The 16574-nt window shown below is 42.3% G+C and overlaps 1 protein-coding gene across 2 annotated transcripts in view; it reads right to left on the reverse strand.

The window, feature by feature from the left end:
- SV2C (synaptic vesicle glycoprotein 2C) overlaps positions 1–16574 on the reverse strand; it is a 229578-nt gene that overhangs the window by 40434 nt on the left and 172570 nt on the right. For both annotated transcript variants that reach the window (XM_040450451.1, XM_040450442.1), the window contains 2 exons: positions 1902–2035; positions 1342–1431 (listed from right to left, as the gene is read on the reverse strand). In XM_040450451.1, coding sequence (XP_040306385.1) covers positions 1342–1431; positions 1902–2035 — 224 coding nt within the window. The remainder of the gene's footprint in view (positions 1–1341; positions 1432–1901; positions 2036–16574) is intronic.

The following is a 16574-nucleotide window of genomic DNA, read 5'->3' on the forward strand; positions in this document are numbered from 1 at the left end:
CCTAAATGTAAGACAGGAAGCCATCAAAAGACCTATTGTTGACATCATTTATAAGACACTGAAGATCTTATTTATGTTCACCTCATGTCTTATGATATGTCTGCCTAAACCTCTTTCAGATAAAACATTATTAGTCAAATTGTATATGACTGCATATGTAAAAAGATCTAAAAACCATTGTTCCTTCAAAAAATTCTATGCATCCAAATGGGAACCCTCTTGCACTGTTGGTGGGAATGCAAATTGGTGCAGCCACTCTGGAAAGCAGTGTGGAGGTTCCTCAGAAAATTAAAAATAGACCTACCCTATGACCCAGCAATAGCACTGCTAGGAATTTATCCAAGGGACACAGGAGTACTGATGCATAGGGGCACTTGTACCCCAATGTTCATAGCAGCACTCTCAACAATAGCCAAATTATGGAAAGAGCCTAAATGTCCATCAACTGATGAATGGATAAAGAAATTGTGGTTTATATACACTATGGAATACTACGTGGCAATGAGAAAAAATGAAATATGGCCTTTTGTAGCAACGTGGATGGAACTGGAGAGTGTGATGCTAAGTGAAATAAGCCATACAGAGAAAGACAGATACCATATGGTTTCACTCTTATGTGGATCCTGAGAAACTTAACAGGAACCCATGGGGGAGGGGAAGGAAAAAAAAAAAAAGAGGTTAGAGTGGGAGAGAGCCAAAGCATAAGAGACTGTTGAGAACTGAGAGCAAACTGAGGGTTGATGGGGGGTGGGAGGGAGGAGAGGGTGGGTGATGGGTATTGAGGAGGGCACCTTTTGGGATGAGCACTGGGTGTTGTATGGAAACCAATTTGACAATAAATTTCATATATAAATTAAAAAAAAATTCTATGCATCCAATTTTTTTTAGTTTATTTTTGAGAGAGAGAGAGAGAGAGAGAGACAGTGAGAGCAGGGGAGGGGTGGAGAGAGAGGAAGGCACAGAATCTGAAGCAGGTTGCAGGCTCCAAGCTGTCAGTACACAGCCCGATGCGGGCTAGAACCCACAAACCGTGAGATCATGACCTGAGCCAAAGTTGGCACTTAACCAACTGAGCCACGAAGGTGCCCCTAATTTTTAATAATTTAGACCAGCATTCCCCATTGAGAATAAATTTTGTAACTAGAGGATGGAAGAGCATTCCATGCAGAGTGAACAGTACTCACAAGGGCAGTAGTGCAACATGTCTCAGTGAAACAGAAATATGAGGAATTGGAAGATAAGCGTAGCTGGTGCAGAGAAAGAAAAATCCACAATCTGGCCTTTTCAGGAAAGGTTTCCTGGCCCCTGGCGTAGAGGATTCTCTGAGAAGCAAGTACTCACCGAGAATACTTTCTCAGGCTGACCCCGCGCTCTCATGTTTGTATCATGAATTAACTTCAGAATCATCCAAGCTTCATCATGTTTTCCAACCTAAGAAATGCAAATAGACAGTGAGGTGCTAAAAGATGAAACACTTATACTCCCTGATTTTCCCATGACCATCTTGTGTTGTCAGATCAAATTGGGTGTAACTGTGCCAATGGGATATCCCACTGGATATCCTTAAGTACATTAGCAGTTCAGTGGATGGGTGTACCTGTAACTATAAATAGCATCTTTGGCTGCTAAAATTTCATGTATAAAAAAAATAAGACATCTTCTCTTCACTAAGTGAAAAGTTACTTGCTTCGGGAGGAACATTAGTGCTTTCTGGCCACGAGAAAGCTTTTTCACACACTGATCCTTTAAAAGCATATCCCCATGAAGCCAACCCCTCCATGGTTCCATAGCAGCAAGGGAAAACGTACCTCCTAAAGAGGTAAACACACTTTCCTAGAATTCACAAGGAACTCTTTCCAACATATGTAGCTTCCTTGAATATTTGTAGTTATAGGTGTTACCTCTAACAAGAACCGTGGGCTTTCAGGCATGAATGTGAGGGCCACCACTGAGGAGACACAGGGGAGCGCACAGACTATCACAAACACACGCCAACTATGAAACTGGTAGGCTGATCCCATGCTGAAGCTCCATCCTGGAAGAGGAAGAAGAGGAGAGTGAAGGAGAGTGACCCTCAGACTGCCTTCTGGGAAAGCAAGGACCCCGCCATCATCGTGGGTGTCCACACTGCAAATTTATTAATCAAGTCTTAATAGAGAAGAACGACCCAGTGTGGGGATTAGCCACAGTGACCAGCTCAACTACACAACCACTGACAGGAGTGGTGAAAGAAAAACCAAAGGGGTCAGGGCTTAAGTATGGGGGTGCATGTGTGCTTCTTTACAACCAAATTCCAAAGGCCATGATGAATTTGGAATGCTTTTTTCCAACAGACCACTGTGATGGGCATTTTGGTTTGCTCCTCCAGTCACTGACTGCCCACTCCTCTCCACCCTGCTGTGTGCCAGGAAACAGACCACTATGAAGGGAGTCAACCGGCTCCCTTGCCCATTGGCTTCCACTGGGTTTGGATAAAGGAAGCAGGGGCAGGAGAGCAGAGAGTGGGGACAGGACACTTATTTCCGCTGCTTCCCTTCTGCCTTGCCCTGGCTGGGTGGAGGTTTGGCATTGGTTATGCTTGCCCTCTGGGCCCTTCTTCTATAGTCATAGCTCTTGTCAACTTCTGGCAGTCCCTCCCTCTTCTTGCCCTTTGATGCCCAGGTGGGTACAAGATGTCCTCCTGCTACAAGCTCCTGGGTACTTTATTATTCCCTACCAGTTTCTTTTAACTGTTTCCACATGACTCTTTAGTGATCCCTTGAAAGGGTGTCTTTGGTTTGCTGCCCAGCACCCAGACCAGTACAATTATTAAGAAACGGCAGTTGTGGTATCTCTCCATATGCACGTGTCCTAAAATAGATCAAGAGAATTTTAAATTTCTAAATAGTATTTTTACTATAATATATATAATAAAAACAAGCATTATGGGATACAAACAGAAAACTCTTTAAGAACTAAAAGAAAGCCAATATTTGGATGAGTATAGAATGGTTAAAAGCTACATTCAAACATAATTCTAAAGGAGAAATAATGAAGGATAAAAAAATCTAATTGAAAACAGAGAGGAAATGTATACAGGCATAGGTGAATTATATTAGGCAAAATTTTAGTTTTTGGCATTGCTTGGCATTTATAAGTCCTTTTGTGAACAAAAGTCAGGCCATCCCTAAGAGAGCAGTGTAATTATTCATTATTTACACAAGAGCCAAGCGAGATTCTGAGGGTGACAACTTCCTTAAAGCCACAAAGCTGAAGTTACATATCAGAATCGTCTCCACCAGGATTTGAGGCCACACTCAATTTCATGTCTATGCACACTCACTCATAAACAGAATTTGTTGACAAATGACATAAACATCAGTGACACGCTGTATCAATCTTAGATTAATAAATATTACCTGGGAATTTAACACATGAGGATTATATGAACTGATAAATTAACCACATCATAAACTTCAGTAGAGGATGTCTACTCTCAGTGTTCTATGTAGCGGAAATTCAAAAGCCAATTCAAATATCCAAAAACACAGAAGAAATTTTATGATGGAACAGAGAAAACATACCATGTTCACTTCGCATTTGATCTGAGAGCTTCTCATAAAGAATGTCTTTTTTTTTTTAATTTTTTTTTCAACATTTTTATTTATTTTTGGGACAGAGAGAGACAGAGCATGAACGGGGGAGGGGCAGAGAGAGAGGGAGACACAGAATCGGAAACAGGCTCCAGGCTCCGAGCCATCAGCCCAGACCCTGACGCGGGGCTCGAATTCACGGACCGCAAGATCGTGACCTGGCTGAAGTCGGACGCTTAACCGACTGCGCCACCCAGGCACCCCAAGAATGTCTTTTTAAAAAAGATCTAGATCCTATCATTTTACACACTGGATGAAAAAGAAAAGCTTTATATGGCTGAATGAAGCAAAAGCAATGTTTTAAATGTCAGGCTACAGCACAGAACTACGTCACACTAGTGGATAGACCAGGAAACATCTTGTGATAGAATAATGCTCCCTCTCTATGTCCTCATCCCCATGCCTAGACCTGCGACTATGTTCCCTTATTGGCAAAGTTGCCTTGCAGGTGTGATTCCATTAAGGATATTGAAGTACAATGATTAAGTCATAGAGCTGGGCTCCTGCTTACATAAACATAAGAGTCTTTTTGTAAGAGAAAGAGAGACACAGAGATGTGATGACAAAAGTCAGAGGTGAGCTTGAGGAGAGACCTGAAGATACTACAGTTCTGGCTTTGAAGATGTAGAAGGGGCCACACACCAAGGAATGTAGGTGGCTTGCAGAGGCTGGAAAAAGCAAGGCCATGTATTTTCCCCTCGAGCCTCCAAGAAGCCCTGCCAACTCATCTAGACTTCCAACTTCCAGAATTTGAGAATAATAAATTTGTGCTGGTTAAAACCAGTAAGTTTGTGGTGATTTCTTACAGCAGCATGAAGAGAGCAATATGCTTCTCTTTGCAGTTACAGCTTTAGGGCTTACTTGATTGACAGCAATTACATTAAAGAATTTCAGCTCTTCTCTATGAAACCTCAGGCCCCTTGCTTTGGCTCGGACTTCTCTAGACGCTTCTCTGGTGATTTCACTCTCCTTCTCGACAGCTGGTCCTGGTATCACCCTTCACTTCCCCTGCTCCTGAACATCACAGCAATAGGGAAGAGACTGATTGCAGTGTGATGCCAGTTGAGCACTTTTCAGCCTACAGAGGAAACTGGACTACACATAGAATCTAAACCCAGAGGAGAGCTAGCTGGTACAGAGTTCAGCTTTCCTCAGCTGAAAATGCAGTTTTTTTCAGGTAGATTCTTCTCTCCAGCAGCCAAAGCTTAGCCTATTTGTTGTGTTTCATGTCATTCTCTACTTCATTAGCCATGAGGTTGGTCTTCTGACCCCGTGACTGGGGTGTGCGTGCACACATACATTGTGGTCTTGCTTTACATAAAGGGTGTGTGGTCCACTCATTTCTCACTCCTTTTTTTTTTTTTTTCCAATATGCTTTTCCCTAGGCTCCAAAACTCTTTTGTAACCTTTTTAGGTCCCTCTTCAAATCTCTAGCCATCTACTCCACTCCTTGCACTTGACCCTACCTCCTGTTTTTTTTTGAGAAAACAAACACAGAGAGAACCACATACATCTCATCTTCTCGCTGCTGAATACCCCTACCCACCTGCTCCTGTCCACACCCTCTTCCTTCCCTTAGGATCTTGGGCAGTTAGTCTGTGGAAACCAATCCAAGGTCAACCTGTCCACATGGCTCTGGAGCCCAACCTTCTCTCTCTTTCAAGGACAGAACTCCTGTAGTTATCTATCCCTCCTCTCCAGCCCTCCTCATGGTGTTCTCTTGCCTTACTCAGTGGGTCATTTCCTCAGCATACCCATCTCCACCATCTAAGAAAAAGCCCTGTCTTGACCCCCACAGGCCTCTCCAGTTGCACAGCTACTCCTCTATCCCCATCGGCCAATTGTTCTCAAAAGAATGGTCTATAGCAACTCTATCCACTTTCTCATCCAATATTCTCACCTCAAATAGGCTTCTGCCCCCAAATTCAACAGAAATTGTGCCAGTCAAGGTCATCTGTCTTGCCAAATTTAATGGTCACTTCTCCATCCTCTTCTTACTCGAACTCTCTCAATCATTCCATATAGTTGACCATTCTCTTTTCTTGGAAGAAGTTATTCTCCTTATCTTCCTCATCACTACATGTATTAGTTTCCTTCCCACCTCAATGACTTACCTTTAGTTTTCGTAATGGCTCTTTCTCTGACTAGCTCCCCAAAGTTGGTATATACCAAATATTGACTGTCAGTCCTGTTTTCTGGCTACATGTTCTTTCTTGGAAGACTCATGGATTTCCATGACTTTAAGCACCATCTATATGCCATTGTCTCTGAAACACAGACTGTTTTCTTTCTAGAGCTCCAGAAACCCATCTCCATCTGCCTATTTACATTTTTACAGAGGTGTCTAATAAGCATCTCAAAGTTACTGTGTCCAAAATGGAACTTTTGATTTCCTGCTCTGCTATCAAAGAAAAGTCTTGTTTTTCCTTCAGTATTTCTCTTTCAGCAAATGATACACTGCCAGCCACCCAGATATTTGTGCCAAAAACCAGGACCGCATCCTTGACTCTTCTTTTCCCCTCACCACACTCAAGGTCCAATCTCTCAGCAAACTCTATCTCTCCAATAGACCTCCAAGCCACCCATGTCTCCACCTCTCCCTGGTACCACAGAGCCCCTGGCTGGCAACACTGTACCCCTGACTTTCAGCAGGAGCCTCACTCTCCTTTCCCTGCCTCTCCTGGTGTGTCACAGGCCACTCTCCCGACAGCAGCCAGACTTATCCTGTTGAAATGTCAACAAGAGCATTTCATTCTGCTTCCTGAAAGCCTCCAATGGCTCTCAAGACCTTTGGACTGAATCCAAATGCCTTGCCATGGCCTCTGGAGCCAACAGAAAGAGATCCCTACCTACTTACCTGAGCTCACCTTCTGCTGGTCTCCTTGCCCTCTTGGTCCAGATCCACCTTCCTGCTGCCAGTTCTTTGAACATACAAAGGTTAATTCCATCTTAGGGGCTTTGCCTTATTTCCTTGGAAGCCCAGCCATACATTTGAAAATAATGTTTGTTACGTTTTAGCTGGCCTTTCTATGAGTTTTGAAAGTGAGAGGGTCTTTCAGGCAGTCTCATCACCAGTGTAGTTCCCTTGGGGTCTTTGCATTTGACATTTTCCCTGCCAGAAGTGCTCTGCCTGAATATTTGCATACATTCATGCTTCCTTCACACCTTTCAGGTCAGTTTAAGGTTATCTGTCTCTTCAGAGAGGCCAATCACTGAATCCCACTCTCCATCACCAAGGCCTGTTTTATCGTTTCCACAGCACAAAGCTGTCAACCGCATTGATTCGTTGACATGTTTACTATCTGTCTCTCTCCCCGTCATCAGAGTAGGAACTTGGCTTTTGTTCCTCACCAATATATTCTCAGCGCCTACAGCAAGTCCTGGTCCATAGAATAATGTTTTTAAACATCTGCTAAATGAAAGCACACACACACACTCTCTCACAGTGTTCGTGTGTGTAGACGAACATGTGAAAAACCACGGCAGGCTAGTAAGACTTATTTTCTATTGTCATTTAAAAAAATGTACTTATTTACTTATAGAGAGAGAGAGAGAGCACGGGAGCCAGGGAGGGGCAGAGAGAAGGGGAGAGAGAGAATCCCAAGCAGGCTCTCACTGTCAACACAGAGCCCAATGTCAGGCTCCAACTCATCAACGTTGAGATCATGACCTGAGCTGAAATCAAGATTCAGATGCTTAACTGACTGAGCCACCCAGGAGGCCCTCTTTTGGCATTTTTTAAAATGCACCCTGAATAGCAAAACAACACTGATTTACTTTTTCAAATTAAATTAGTAATTTATATAGTGTAAAATTGATTACTTTTCCATTATACAGTTCAAGTTTGATCAACGTACAGTCACGTAACCACCATCATAATCAAGATGCAGAGCAGTTCCATCCCCCTAAAACATTCCTCCCTGCTGCCCTTTTACAGTCACCCCTTCCTCCCTCCCTAACCACTGATAACCACTGGCTTTTGTAGTTGTCTTTAGTTTGGCTATTTCCAGAAGGTCATATGAATGGAATCATACTGTACACAGCTTTTTGAATCTGGCCTAATACACTTAGAATAATGCCCCCGTGCAGATTGTCGCACATACCAATACTTTGTCCCTTTTCACGGCTGACTACAATTCCCTTGTGTATGAGATGGATCCCAGCTTGTGTATCCACTCTCCAGCTGAAGGACTGTTGGACTGTTTCCAATTTCAGGTGATTATAAATGAAACAGCTGCAAACATTTCAGACAGGTTTTTTTGCATCCCTAAGACTTCCTTTTTTCTTGTGTAAATACCCCGGAGCGAGTTAGTCGAGTCATAGGATAAATTTATATTTAGTTTTACAAGAAACTGCCAAACTGTTTTCCACAATGGCTGTACCACTTTACATATCCTTCAGTAGTGTGTGAGAGCTCCAGCCGCTTCTCATCCTTCCTGCCACTTTTTTTTTTTTGTCAGTTTAGGCATTTTTATTGGCCATTCTAATAGGTGTATAGTGGTATTTCACCACAGTTTTAATTTGCATTTCCTTACTGCCTAGTGATAACCTTAACTTACTTTGTTTATTCATTCATACTTTCTCTGAGCGCCTGTAAACGCTAGTCACAATGCTCCACGGTGTGGAGGCTAATAAGACTTATTTTCTGCCCTCAACGAGTTCCAGTCTAGTTGAAGAGGCAGATATTAGTTAACAGTCACAAGAAACAGTACCACCCATGCTAGAAAAGGTTATGAAGAAAGCGTGGAGTACAGAAGCAGCAGAGGTATCTACCCAAAGGAGTATTGTCTTCAGAGCCTCAGCTACATTTCTTTTCTGATTTGGGTCCTGAACAAAGAGCTAGTTCTTCAATTTCTAACATCTGAGTTAGAGATACAATTCAAATCAATACTTAAGAAGTGGGGGCGCCTGGGTGGTTCATCAATTGGCCATCAGACTTCAGTTCAGGTCATGATCTCACAGTCAGTGAGTTGAGCCCCACCTAGGGCTCTGTGCTGACAGCTCAGAGCCTGGAGCCTGCTTCGGATCCTGTGTCTCCCTCTCTCTCTGCCCCTCCCCAGCTCATGCTCTCTCTCTCTCTCTCTGTCTCTCAAAAATGAATAAACGTTAAAAAAATAAAATAAAAAAGATACTTAAGAAGTGGATGACAACTGCCAAGACAGGTTGTGCCATGCTTGGTCCCTAACTCTTTTCTTCCTTATTTCAACCATCTGACCTGGAGAGAAGGAGGACAGCTCGCAAGTGAGAGGAGGGAATCCTAGGAAGGGAGTCCACTGCTACTCCCCTTTTATGACATGCCCCTGCAGGAGGCGGGGTCAAAGACTGAGGGATGATATTCTATGGCTTGAATGAGAGATAGACACAGTGAAGGTTTTCAGGAATGGCTGTGCAGATGCTTTGTTAAACTAAAATACCATTACCTGGACCAAAAGCGAGTAAAAGAATGAAGTGGTGAGACACTGACCACCCTATTTAGCCATGAATTCTTGGGACTCCTCTCCAGCTCTATTTCAAGATGGCTTAAATTTGAGTTTGAAAATGATATAAAACCTAAGCCACAAACATCAGGAAGTGGGGAGACATCCACAGGAGTGAAGGACTGGAAAAAGAAACCAAGCCACATGCAACTAGGAAAGTGGGTTGTTGCTTTAGGACACTCATCTGCACTTACAAAATGGATTCTCTTAAATGAGCCTTCTCTGTTGGCACCCACACCTTTCTTGTCTTTAAAAAAAAAAGATTCTTGTGTGGGAGGTAGTTCTAATTATCCTTTGGACTTTGTTTAAAAAAAAAATACTCATTAAAATGTCATAATGAGGGATTTATCTACATATAATGTAAATTCCATGCAAGGAAGGACCTCAATTAGGGTATTACAGAAAGCAGTTACTGCATAGCGCTAATCAGTGTGAGGCTAATAAGAGCATTATGTGTCCTGCATAATAATCAAGGCCATTTACAAGCCTCAAGCCAATGTGCTTTAGTACTGCAGAAACCAGCTGCCTCCCCAGTGGTGTGACTGTCTGAAATCTTTCAGGGTGCCAAGGCAGAGGTATGTGATGCATGCAGAAGAAGAATGCTGGCTTTCATGTTCTTTTTTGGTCTTAGTCTCTGATGCACTGGGGAATGAACACCTACTTCACTGATCAATATTTGGTTGCCACTTATGTGATATTATTAGGACACAGTCTTTGGTAGGAAGGCAGATTTTAGGTGCAAGACACATATTCAGCGTTCTAAAACATAAACAATCCATGTTAATAACAAATAAATATTCTATGTGAGATGAGTTTTTAATAGCTAAGAAGTAAATCACCTATATTTATTTGTCATTGGTCTTCATTCACAAGGTATACAGACAACTAAAATTCTCTTTAGAAAAGCAGCTGAGGGGCGCCTGGGTGGCTCAGTCGGTTAGGCGGCCGACTTCGGCTCAGGTCATGATCTCGCGGTCCGTGAGTTCGAGCCCCGCGTCGGGCTCTGTGCTGACAGCTCAGAGCCTGGAGCCTGTTTCAGATTCTGTGTCTCCCTCTCTCTGACCCTCCCTGTTCATGCTCTGTCTCTGCCTGTCTCAAAAATAAATAAAAACGTTAAAAAAAATTAAAAAAAAAAAAAGCAGCTGAAAATCCATTTTCTCAAGTGGCCAACAAACATAGGAAGGGAACAACGACCAGATGAATTTTTGATTTTAGTCTTACAGAAATAAAATCGTATCCCCTCAAAAGGTCACTGGTTTACAATATAAATACTACCTAATCAATATGAAACATTAACACTTGGCTAGAAACTCAGGTTGTCATGCATCTAAAGTCACCTGTGGCTTTACAGCCAGATGCAGCTGGACAGTCCCTGTTGCTCATAGCAGAGATTTTTCACCTTCTCTTTATTTGTGAAAAAAAGAGGAGGAGAAAGAAGCAGGGGGGAGAGGAAAAGTTAAATAAACCATGGTATAGCCATGCAAAAGCACACAATATAGCTACTTGCAAAGAACAAGGTGGATCTTTCTTTTTTTTTTTAATTTTTTTTTTTAACGTTTATTTTTGAGACAGAGAGAGACAGAGCATGAACAGGGGAGGGGCAGAGAGAGAGGGAGACACAGAATCGGAAACAGGCTCCAGGCTCTGAGCTGTCAGCACAGAGCCCGACGCGGGGCTCGAACTCACGGACCGTGAAATCATGACCTGAGCCGAAGTCAGACCCTTAACCGACCAAGCCACCCAGGCGCCCCAAGGTGGATCTTTCTGAACTGATATGGAATATGTCCAAGTTACACTGTTCAGTAAAAAAAAAAAGAAAGAACCCGCTTGTTTTTTGCGGTTGGCTATAATATTAGTTTTTTCAATTTTATATACACATAAAACATGTCATACGTAGAAAACAAGCTGGGGGGGGGGGAGGGAAAAAGACTAAACTATTTTATTTTTATTTCATTTAAATAATTTTTATTTTAGGGAGAGAATGTGGGCAGAGGAGAAGGGCAGAAGGAGAAAGAGACTCTTAAGTGTGGAGCCCAACACAGGGCTCAATCCCATGACCCTGGGATCATGACCTGAGCCAAAATCAAGACTAAGATGCTCACTCAACCGAGCCACCCAGGCCGCCCTTTATTTTTATTTTATTGTATTTTTTAAATTTTTACTAAGCTATTTTAACAGGCAACTCAAGGTACGGAGTGGGTGCTAACAGGGGACTTTCACTTTCGGCATTACTTGTTTAATTTGAGTATCATACTACTTTGTGATATTTTTTATTCAGAAAAGGAGAAAAAGCTTTTCAAAGAGTTGTAAGCCTTTGATTTTTCTCAAGTACAAGGTACGATGGGAAGAGAGAAAGGATAAGGAAAGTGGAATGATAACTGTGACACTACTCAGCATCCATAGAACTTGTGGAACTAAACCAAGGTTGATTCTGATTGGGACGAATCAAAACATTGCCACTACAGTGCTCATTTATGGATAGCAATGAGAAAGTGCCAGAGACTACCTTGGTGTCTCCAGGTGGGAAAGAAAACAACACTCATAGACCTTTGATCTTTGAACCAGTAACTTTAATCATTTTCTGATTTTGGATTCTTGGGGCAGAGGCCAGCTGCATCTTGAGCTGCAATCAGCACTACTGCCAACACTGATACACAAAGCAATCACACACACACACAAAAATTGGCAGGGATCCACCTGCAGCACATAACCACGCCTTTGAAAAGTGCGAGCCAATTCAGCTGGAATTATGCACTCCAGGGAGAGGGCTCAAGTCCAACTAACTGCAGGAGTCATCTTTCTCTAAGGAGGCCCAAGCAAAAGCTAATTTTCCCTATTAGTTTCTCTATTTCTGTCTGTGAGCTCTGGTCCTACCATTTGGAATGCACAGAGTGAGTGGTCAACAGCAGAAGGAAGTCATGTTACGCTTCTGGTTCCTGAGTGTGGCTTGTCACCCTAACTGTGCTTTCAAAGAAACAAACTTCCTGGTGGCTTTTTTGGAAGTTATTTATTTTGAGAAAGAGAGAGAAAGCAAGCAAGGGAGGGGCAAAGAGAGAGGGAGAGAGAGAGAATCCCAAGCAGGCTCCACACTGAGCGCAGAGCTCAATGTGGGCTCCATCTCACAAGAACCATGAGATCATAACCTCGGCCGAAATCAAAAGTCAGACACTTGACTAACTGAGCCAGTCAGGTACCCCTACCTGGTGGCTTTTGAAAGTCCGAAGTTCATGGGCTTGTTTTCCAAGGTTACTTTTTTTCTGTTATATCTTCTGTGAGTGCTTCAAATGTGAAAAGAGAGAATGAGAGGACCTTTCCAGAAAGAATTCCTGCTGCATGTATGACTCATTCGAACACGGTGTTTCCTAAGCTCCACTGAAAGAAATAACGAGTCCAAGGGTTTGAAAAAAGCTGATAGCATAAACTGTGTGTGTGTGTGTGTGTGTGCGCATGTTTGTGGCTGTGTTTCTTTTTTTTTTTTAATTTTTTTTTCAACGTTTATTTATTTTTGGGACAGAGAGAGACAGAGCATGAATGGGCGAGGGGCAGAGAGAGAGGGAGACACAGAATCGGAAACAGGCTCCAGGCTCTGAGCCATCAGTCCAGAGCCCGACGTGGGGCTCGAACTCACGGACCGCGAGATCGTGACCTGGCTGAAGTCGGATGCTTAACCGACTGCGCCACCCAGGCGCCCCTGTGGCTGTGTTTCTTATTACAACAAAGGTCCTTGGGGATTTTCTTTTGTAGACAGTAATATAATATTAATATTATGATAATGTAGGTCAATTAAAATTTTATCAAAGATTTTTATGTAAATATTTACTACAGTAGCCTATAAAACTGGCAAATTTTGACCACATGCAAATGAAGCTTCTATCATAAATGCATATACAGGCAGCTCATTACTTTTTAAATATACATTGTTATATATTCATATATATTATCTTATAGCATATCTTATAAACACACATTGACTTTCCTTCTCTATCTTACTTGCATAAATATTTATTTAAAATCAACTGTATGTGTGTGCAGGTTTATATTAATATATAAACTCATACAGAAGCTGATGACCAGCCTTTGGAAACTGAAGAGCAAACAAAGCCAAATGTTGGCAAGTCTTACATTGGGTAGCAAGTCGAGCTAACAGACTCTAAAGTTCATTCTAGGGCTAAGCTTCTTTCTGATTCTAAAATCTTGTGCCTAGGGGCGCCTGGGTGGCGCAGTCGGTTAAGCGTCCGACTTCAGCCAGGTCACGATCTCGCAGTCCGGGAGTTTGAGCCCCGCGTCGGGCTCTGGGCTGATGGCTCAGAGCCTGGAGCCTGTTTCCGATTCTGTGTCTCCCTCTCTCTGCCCCTCGCCTGTTCATGCTCTGTCTCTCTCTGTCCCAAAAATAAATAAACGTTGAAAAAAAAAAAAGAAGAAAAATTTAAAAAAAAATAAAAAATAAAAAATAAAATCTTGTGCCTAGAACAAATGAAGCCATAAGAAATTCTTTCTGGAGTATAGATCCATGATAAGAAATGAAGCACTTTCAAACTTGACAAAAATAAAACTAAACAAACTTGTAAACTTAAACTGCAGTTAGTTTGGACACAAATGCCAAAGGCTGGGAGAGGAATCATGGCAAGATAATGATACTTATTTGATATATTAGTAACTCAGTCTGCTATTAAAGTAGCTGTCCTTAAAAATCTTTTTAAATTATTTTGTAACCGAAGTACAGTAAACACACAATGTTATACACATTAGTTTCAGGTGTGAAACATAGTGATTTGACAAGTCTGTTCCTTATGCTGTGCTCATCACGAGTATAGCTGCCATCTGTCACTTTACAAAGCTATTATGATATCATTGACTATATTCCCTATGCTGTGTCTTTTATCCCCATGATGTACTCACTCAGTGACTGGAAGCCTCTGTCTCTCTCTCCCCTTCACCTGTTTGACCCATCCCTGTACCTCACCCCCTTTGGCAGCCATTAGTTTGTTCTCTGTATATATGGGTCTGTTTATGTTTTTTGGTTTTTAGCCTACAGGTACACGAAATCATGTGGAATTTTATCTCTATGATTTTACTTAGCATAACACCCTCTAGGTCCATCCATGTTGTCACAAATGGCACAATCTCATTCTTTTTTATGACTGAGTAATATTCCATTGTATATATACCACATCTTTATCCATTCATCTATTGATGGACACTTGGGTCGTTTCCATATCTTGGCTATTGTAAATAATGCTGCAATAAAACCAGGGGTGCATATATCTTTGTGAATTAATGTTATCATTTTCTTTGGTTAAATATCCTGTAGCGGAATTATTGGATGTGAGATCTCTACTTTTAATTTTTTGAGGAACCTCCATATAGTTTTCCACAGTGGCTGTGCCAATTTTCACATGCACCAAGAGAGCACAAGCGTTCTTCTTCCTCCACATCCTTGTCAACACTTGTTTCTTGTCTTTTTTATTTTGGCCATTCTGACAGGTGTGAGATGATGTCTCATTATAGTTTTGATTTGCATTTCCCTGATGATTAGTGATGTTGACCAGCTTTTCATGTGTCTGTGGGCCATCTGTATGTCTTTGGGAAAAATGTCTCTTCAGGTCCTTTGCCCATTTTTTTATTGGTTATTTTTTTGGTTTTGAGTTGTGTCAGTTCTCTATGTATTTTGGTTATTAATCCCTTATTAGATACATCATTTGCAAACATCTCCCAATCAGCATGTTGCCTTTTTGTTTTATTGACAATTTCCTTTGCTTGCAAAAGCTTTTTATTTTGGTATAGTCTCAGTTATTTGTTTTTGTTTCCCTTGCCTCAAGAGACACATCTACAAAAATGTTTCTATGCTCCATGTCAAAGAAATTACTGCCTATGTTTTCTTCTAAGAGTTTATGGTTTCAGGTTGCACAGTTCAATCTTTAATCCATTTTGAGTTTATTTTTGGGTATGGTCTAAGTAAAATACTTTTTTTTTTTTCCTCAACAGTGTTCCATAAAACTTCAGGGCCCCTATTCTATTCCAGATCAGGACTTCTTTTTGTTCTTTGCACATAGCCTCAGCAAGATCTCATTAATGATCAACAAAAGCTCTCTGCCCATTCCCTGAAGATTTTCAATGATATGGCACAAAAATACTAATGGAATCCATTCTTAGGTGAAAGATCTTTCCCCAGGGTGGGGGTAAGGAGAAGGCCATAATATTTCCAGTGTTATGACAACAGAGGTCAGCCTGAGTGCTCTTTGTCGCTGATGCCAAAGGTCATACTCATACATCTTTGCTAACTGTTGACCTGTCTACCTGCTTCTTTTTCCTAGCCCCATTTCTTGCCTGTAGTCTCTGATCCAGAACAAATCATTTAACACTTGACAAGTTAAACAGCTGTTTAGCTCATGATTCAGGCCCAAAATGACCCTTAGATCTTTGTCATTTATGTCAAAGAAATTCCATGCTAATGGGCTGGGAAACACATGCAACCACATGACCTGGGAGCTCTGGTTTCCAGGCCTTCTGCCTCAAGGAAAGGGACATTGAACGCTCCTTCCAAGTCCTGTGGATGGCAATACAACTCTGGAGAGGTCCCTATTAGCCCCATCGCCAGATATTGCTTACTTGTATCCGATTTAACTCCACTGAGAGAACAACTTTCGCATCATCTCAGGTTCCTGAGACTCACTGACGCCAGATGTTTCTTCAAAGGCCCCAACCCAAGGGGAGGCACTCAACCTTCCTCACAGCTTTCCACACTAGATATGTGAGAGTCAGCCTCTACTTTCCTCCTTCTCTATGTCCAGTCGACCACTGAGAAATGCAACCCTATTTTCTGTATATCTTCCAAACCTCTCCCTTCCTCTCCATTCCCGCTTTCCTTAAGGCCCTTGCCCTCCATAACCTCATAGGGCTGATCTGCAGCTGGCATGGATCTTCAGGGTTGCGCCCACTGCTGAAATACTGAAGGACACACATCATGGGGGTTGCTCGGAGCCCTCGCACTGTGGACCTCTCATGGTAAAGGCACGAAGGGGTAGCACCAGCCTAGCAGCAGGCCTCGGAACCTGGCTCCAGGGCTTTGGTTTTCTCTCTTCTGACTGGTCACAGCCCTGTCGCTAAATAATTATAATACCTTCTCCCTTTAATAGGCTCCAGCTTCTTTTTTTAAAATTTTTTTTTTTCAACGTTTATTTATTTTTGGGACAGAGAGAGACAGAGCATGAACGGGGGAGGGGCAGAGAGAGAGGGAGACACAGAATCGGAAACAGGCTCCAGGCTCTGAGCCATCAGCCCAGAGCCCGACGCGGGGCTCGAACTCACGGACCGCGAGATCGTGACCTGGCTGAAGTCGGACGCTTAACCGACTGCGCCACCCAGGCGCCCCAATAGGCTCCAGCTTCTAATCTGCCTAGTCTAGTCTATTTTCTGAATACTTCAAGAGATGTTTCTATCCTATTACTCACCAACATAAAACCTT

This window comes from Herpailurus yagouaroundi, unplaced genomic scaffold (assembly GCF_014898765.1).
Source record: "Herpailurus yagouaroundi ecotype Mexico unplaced genomic scaffold, PumYag 29, whole genome shotgun sequence".
NCBI lineage: Eukaryota > Metazoa > Chordata > Mammalia > Carnivora > Felidae > Herpailurus > Herpailurus yagouaroundi.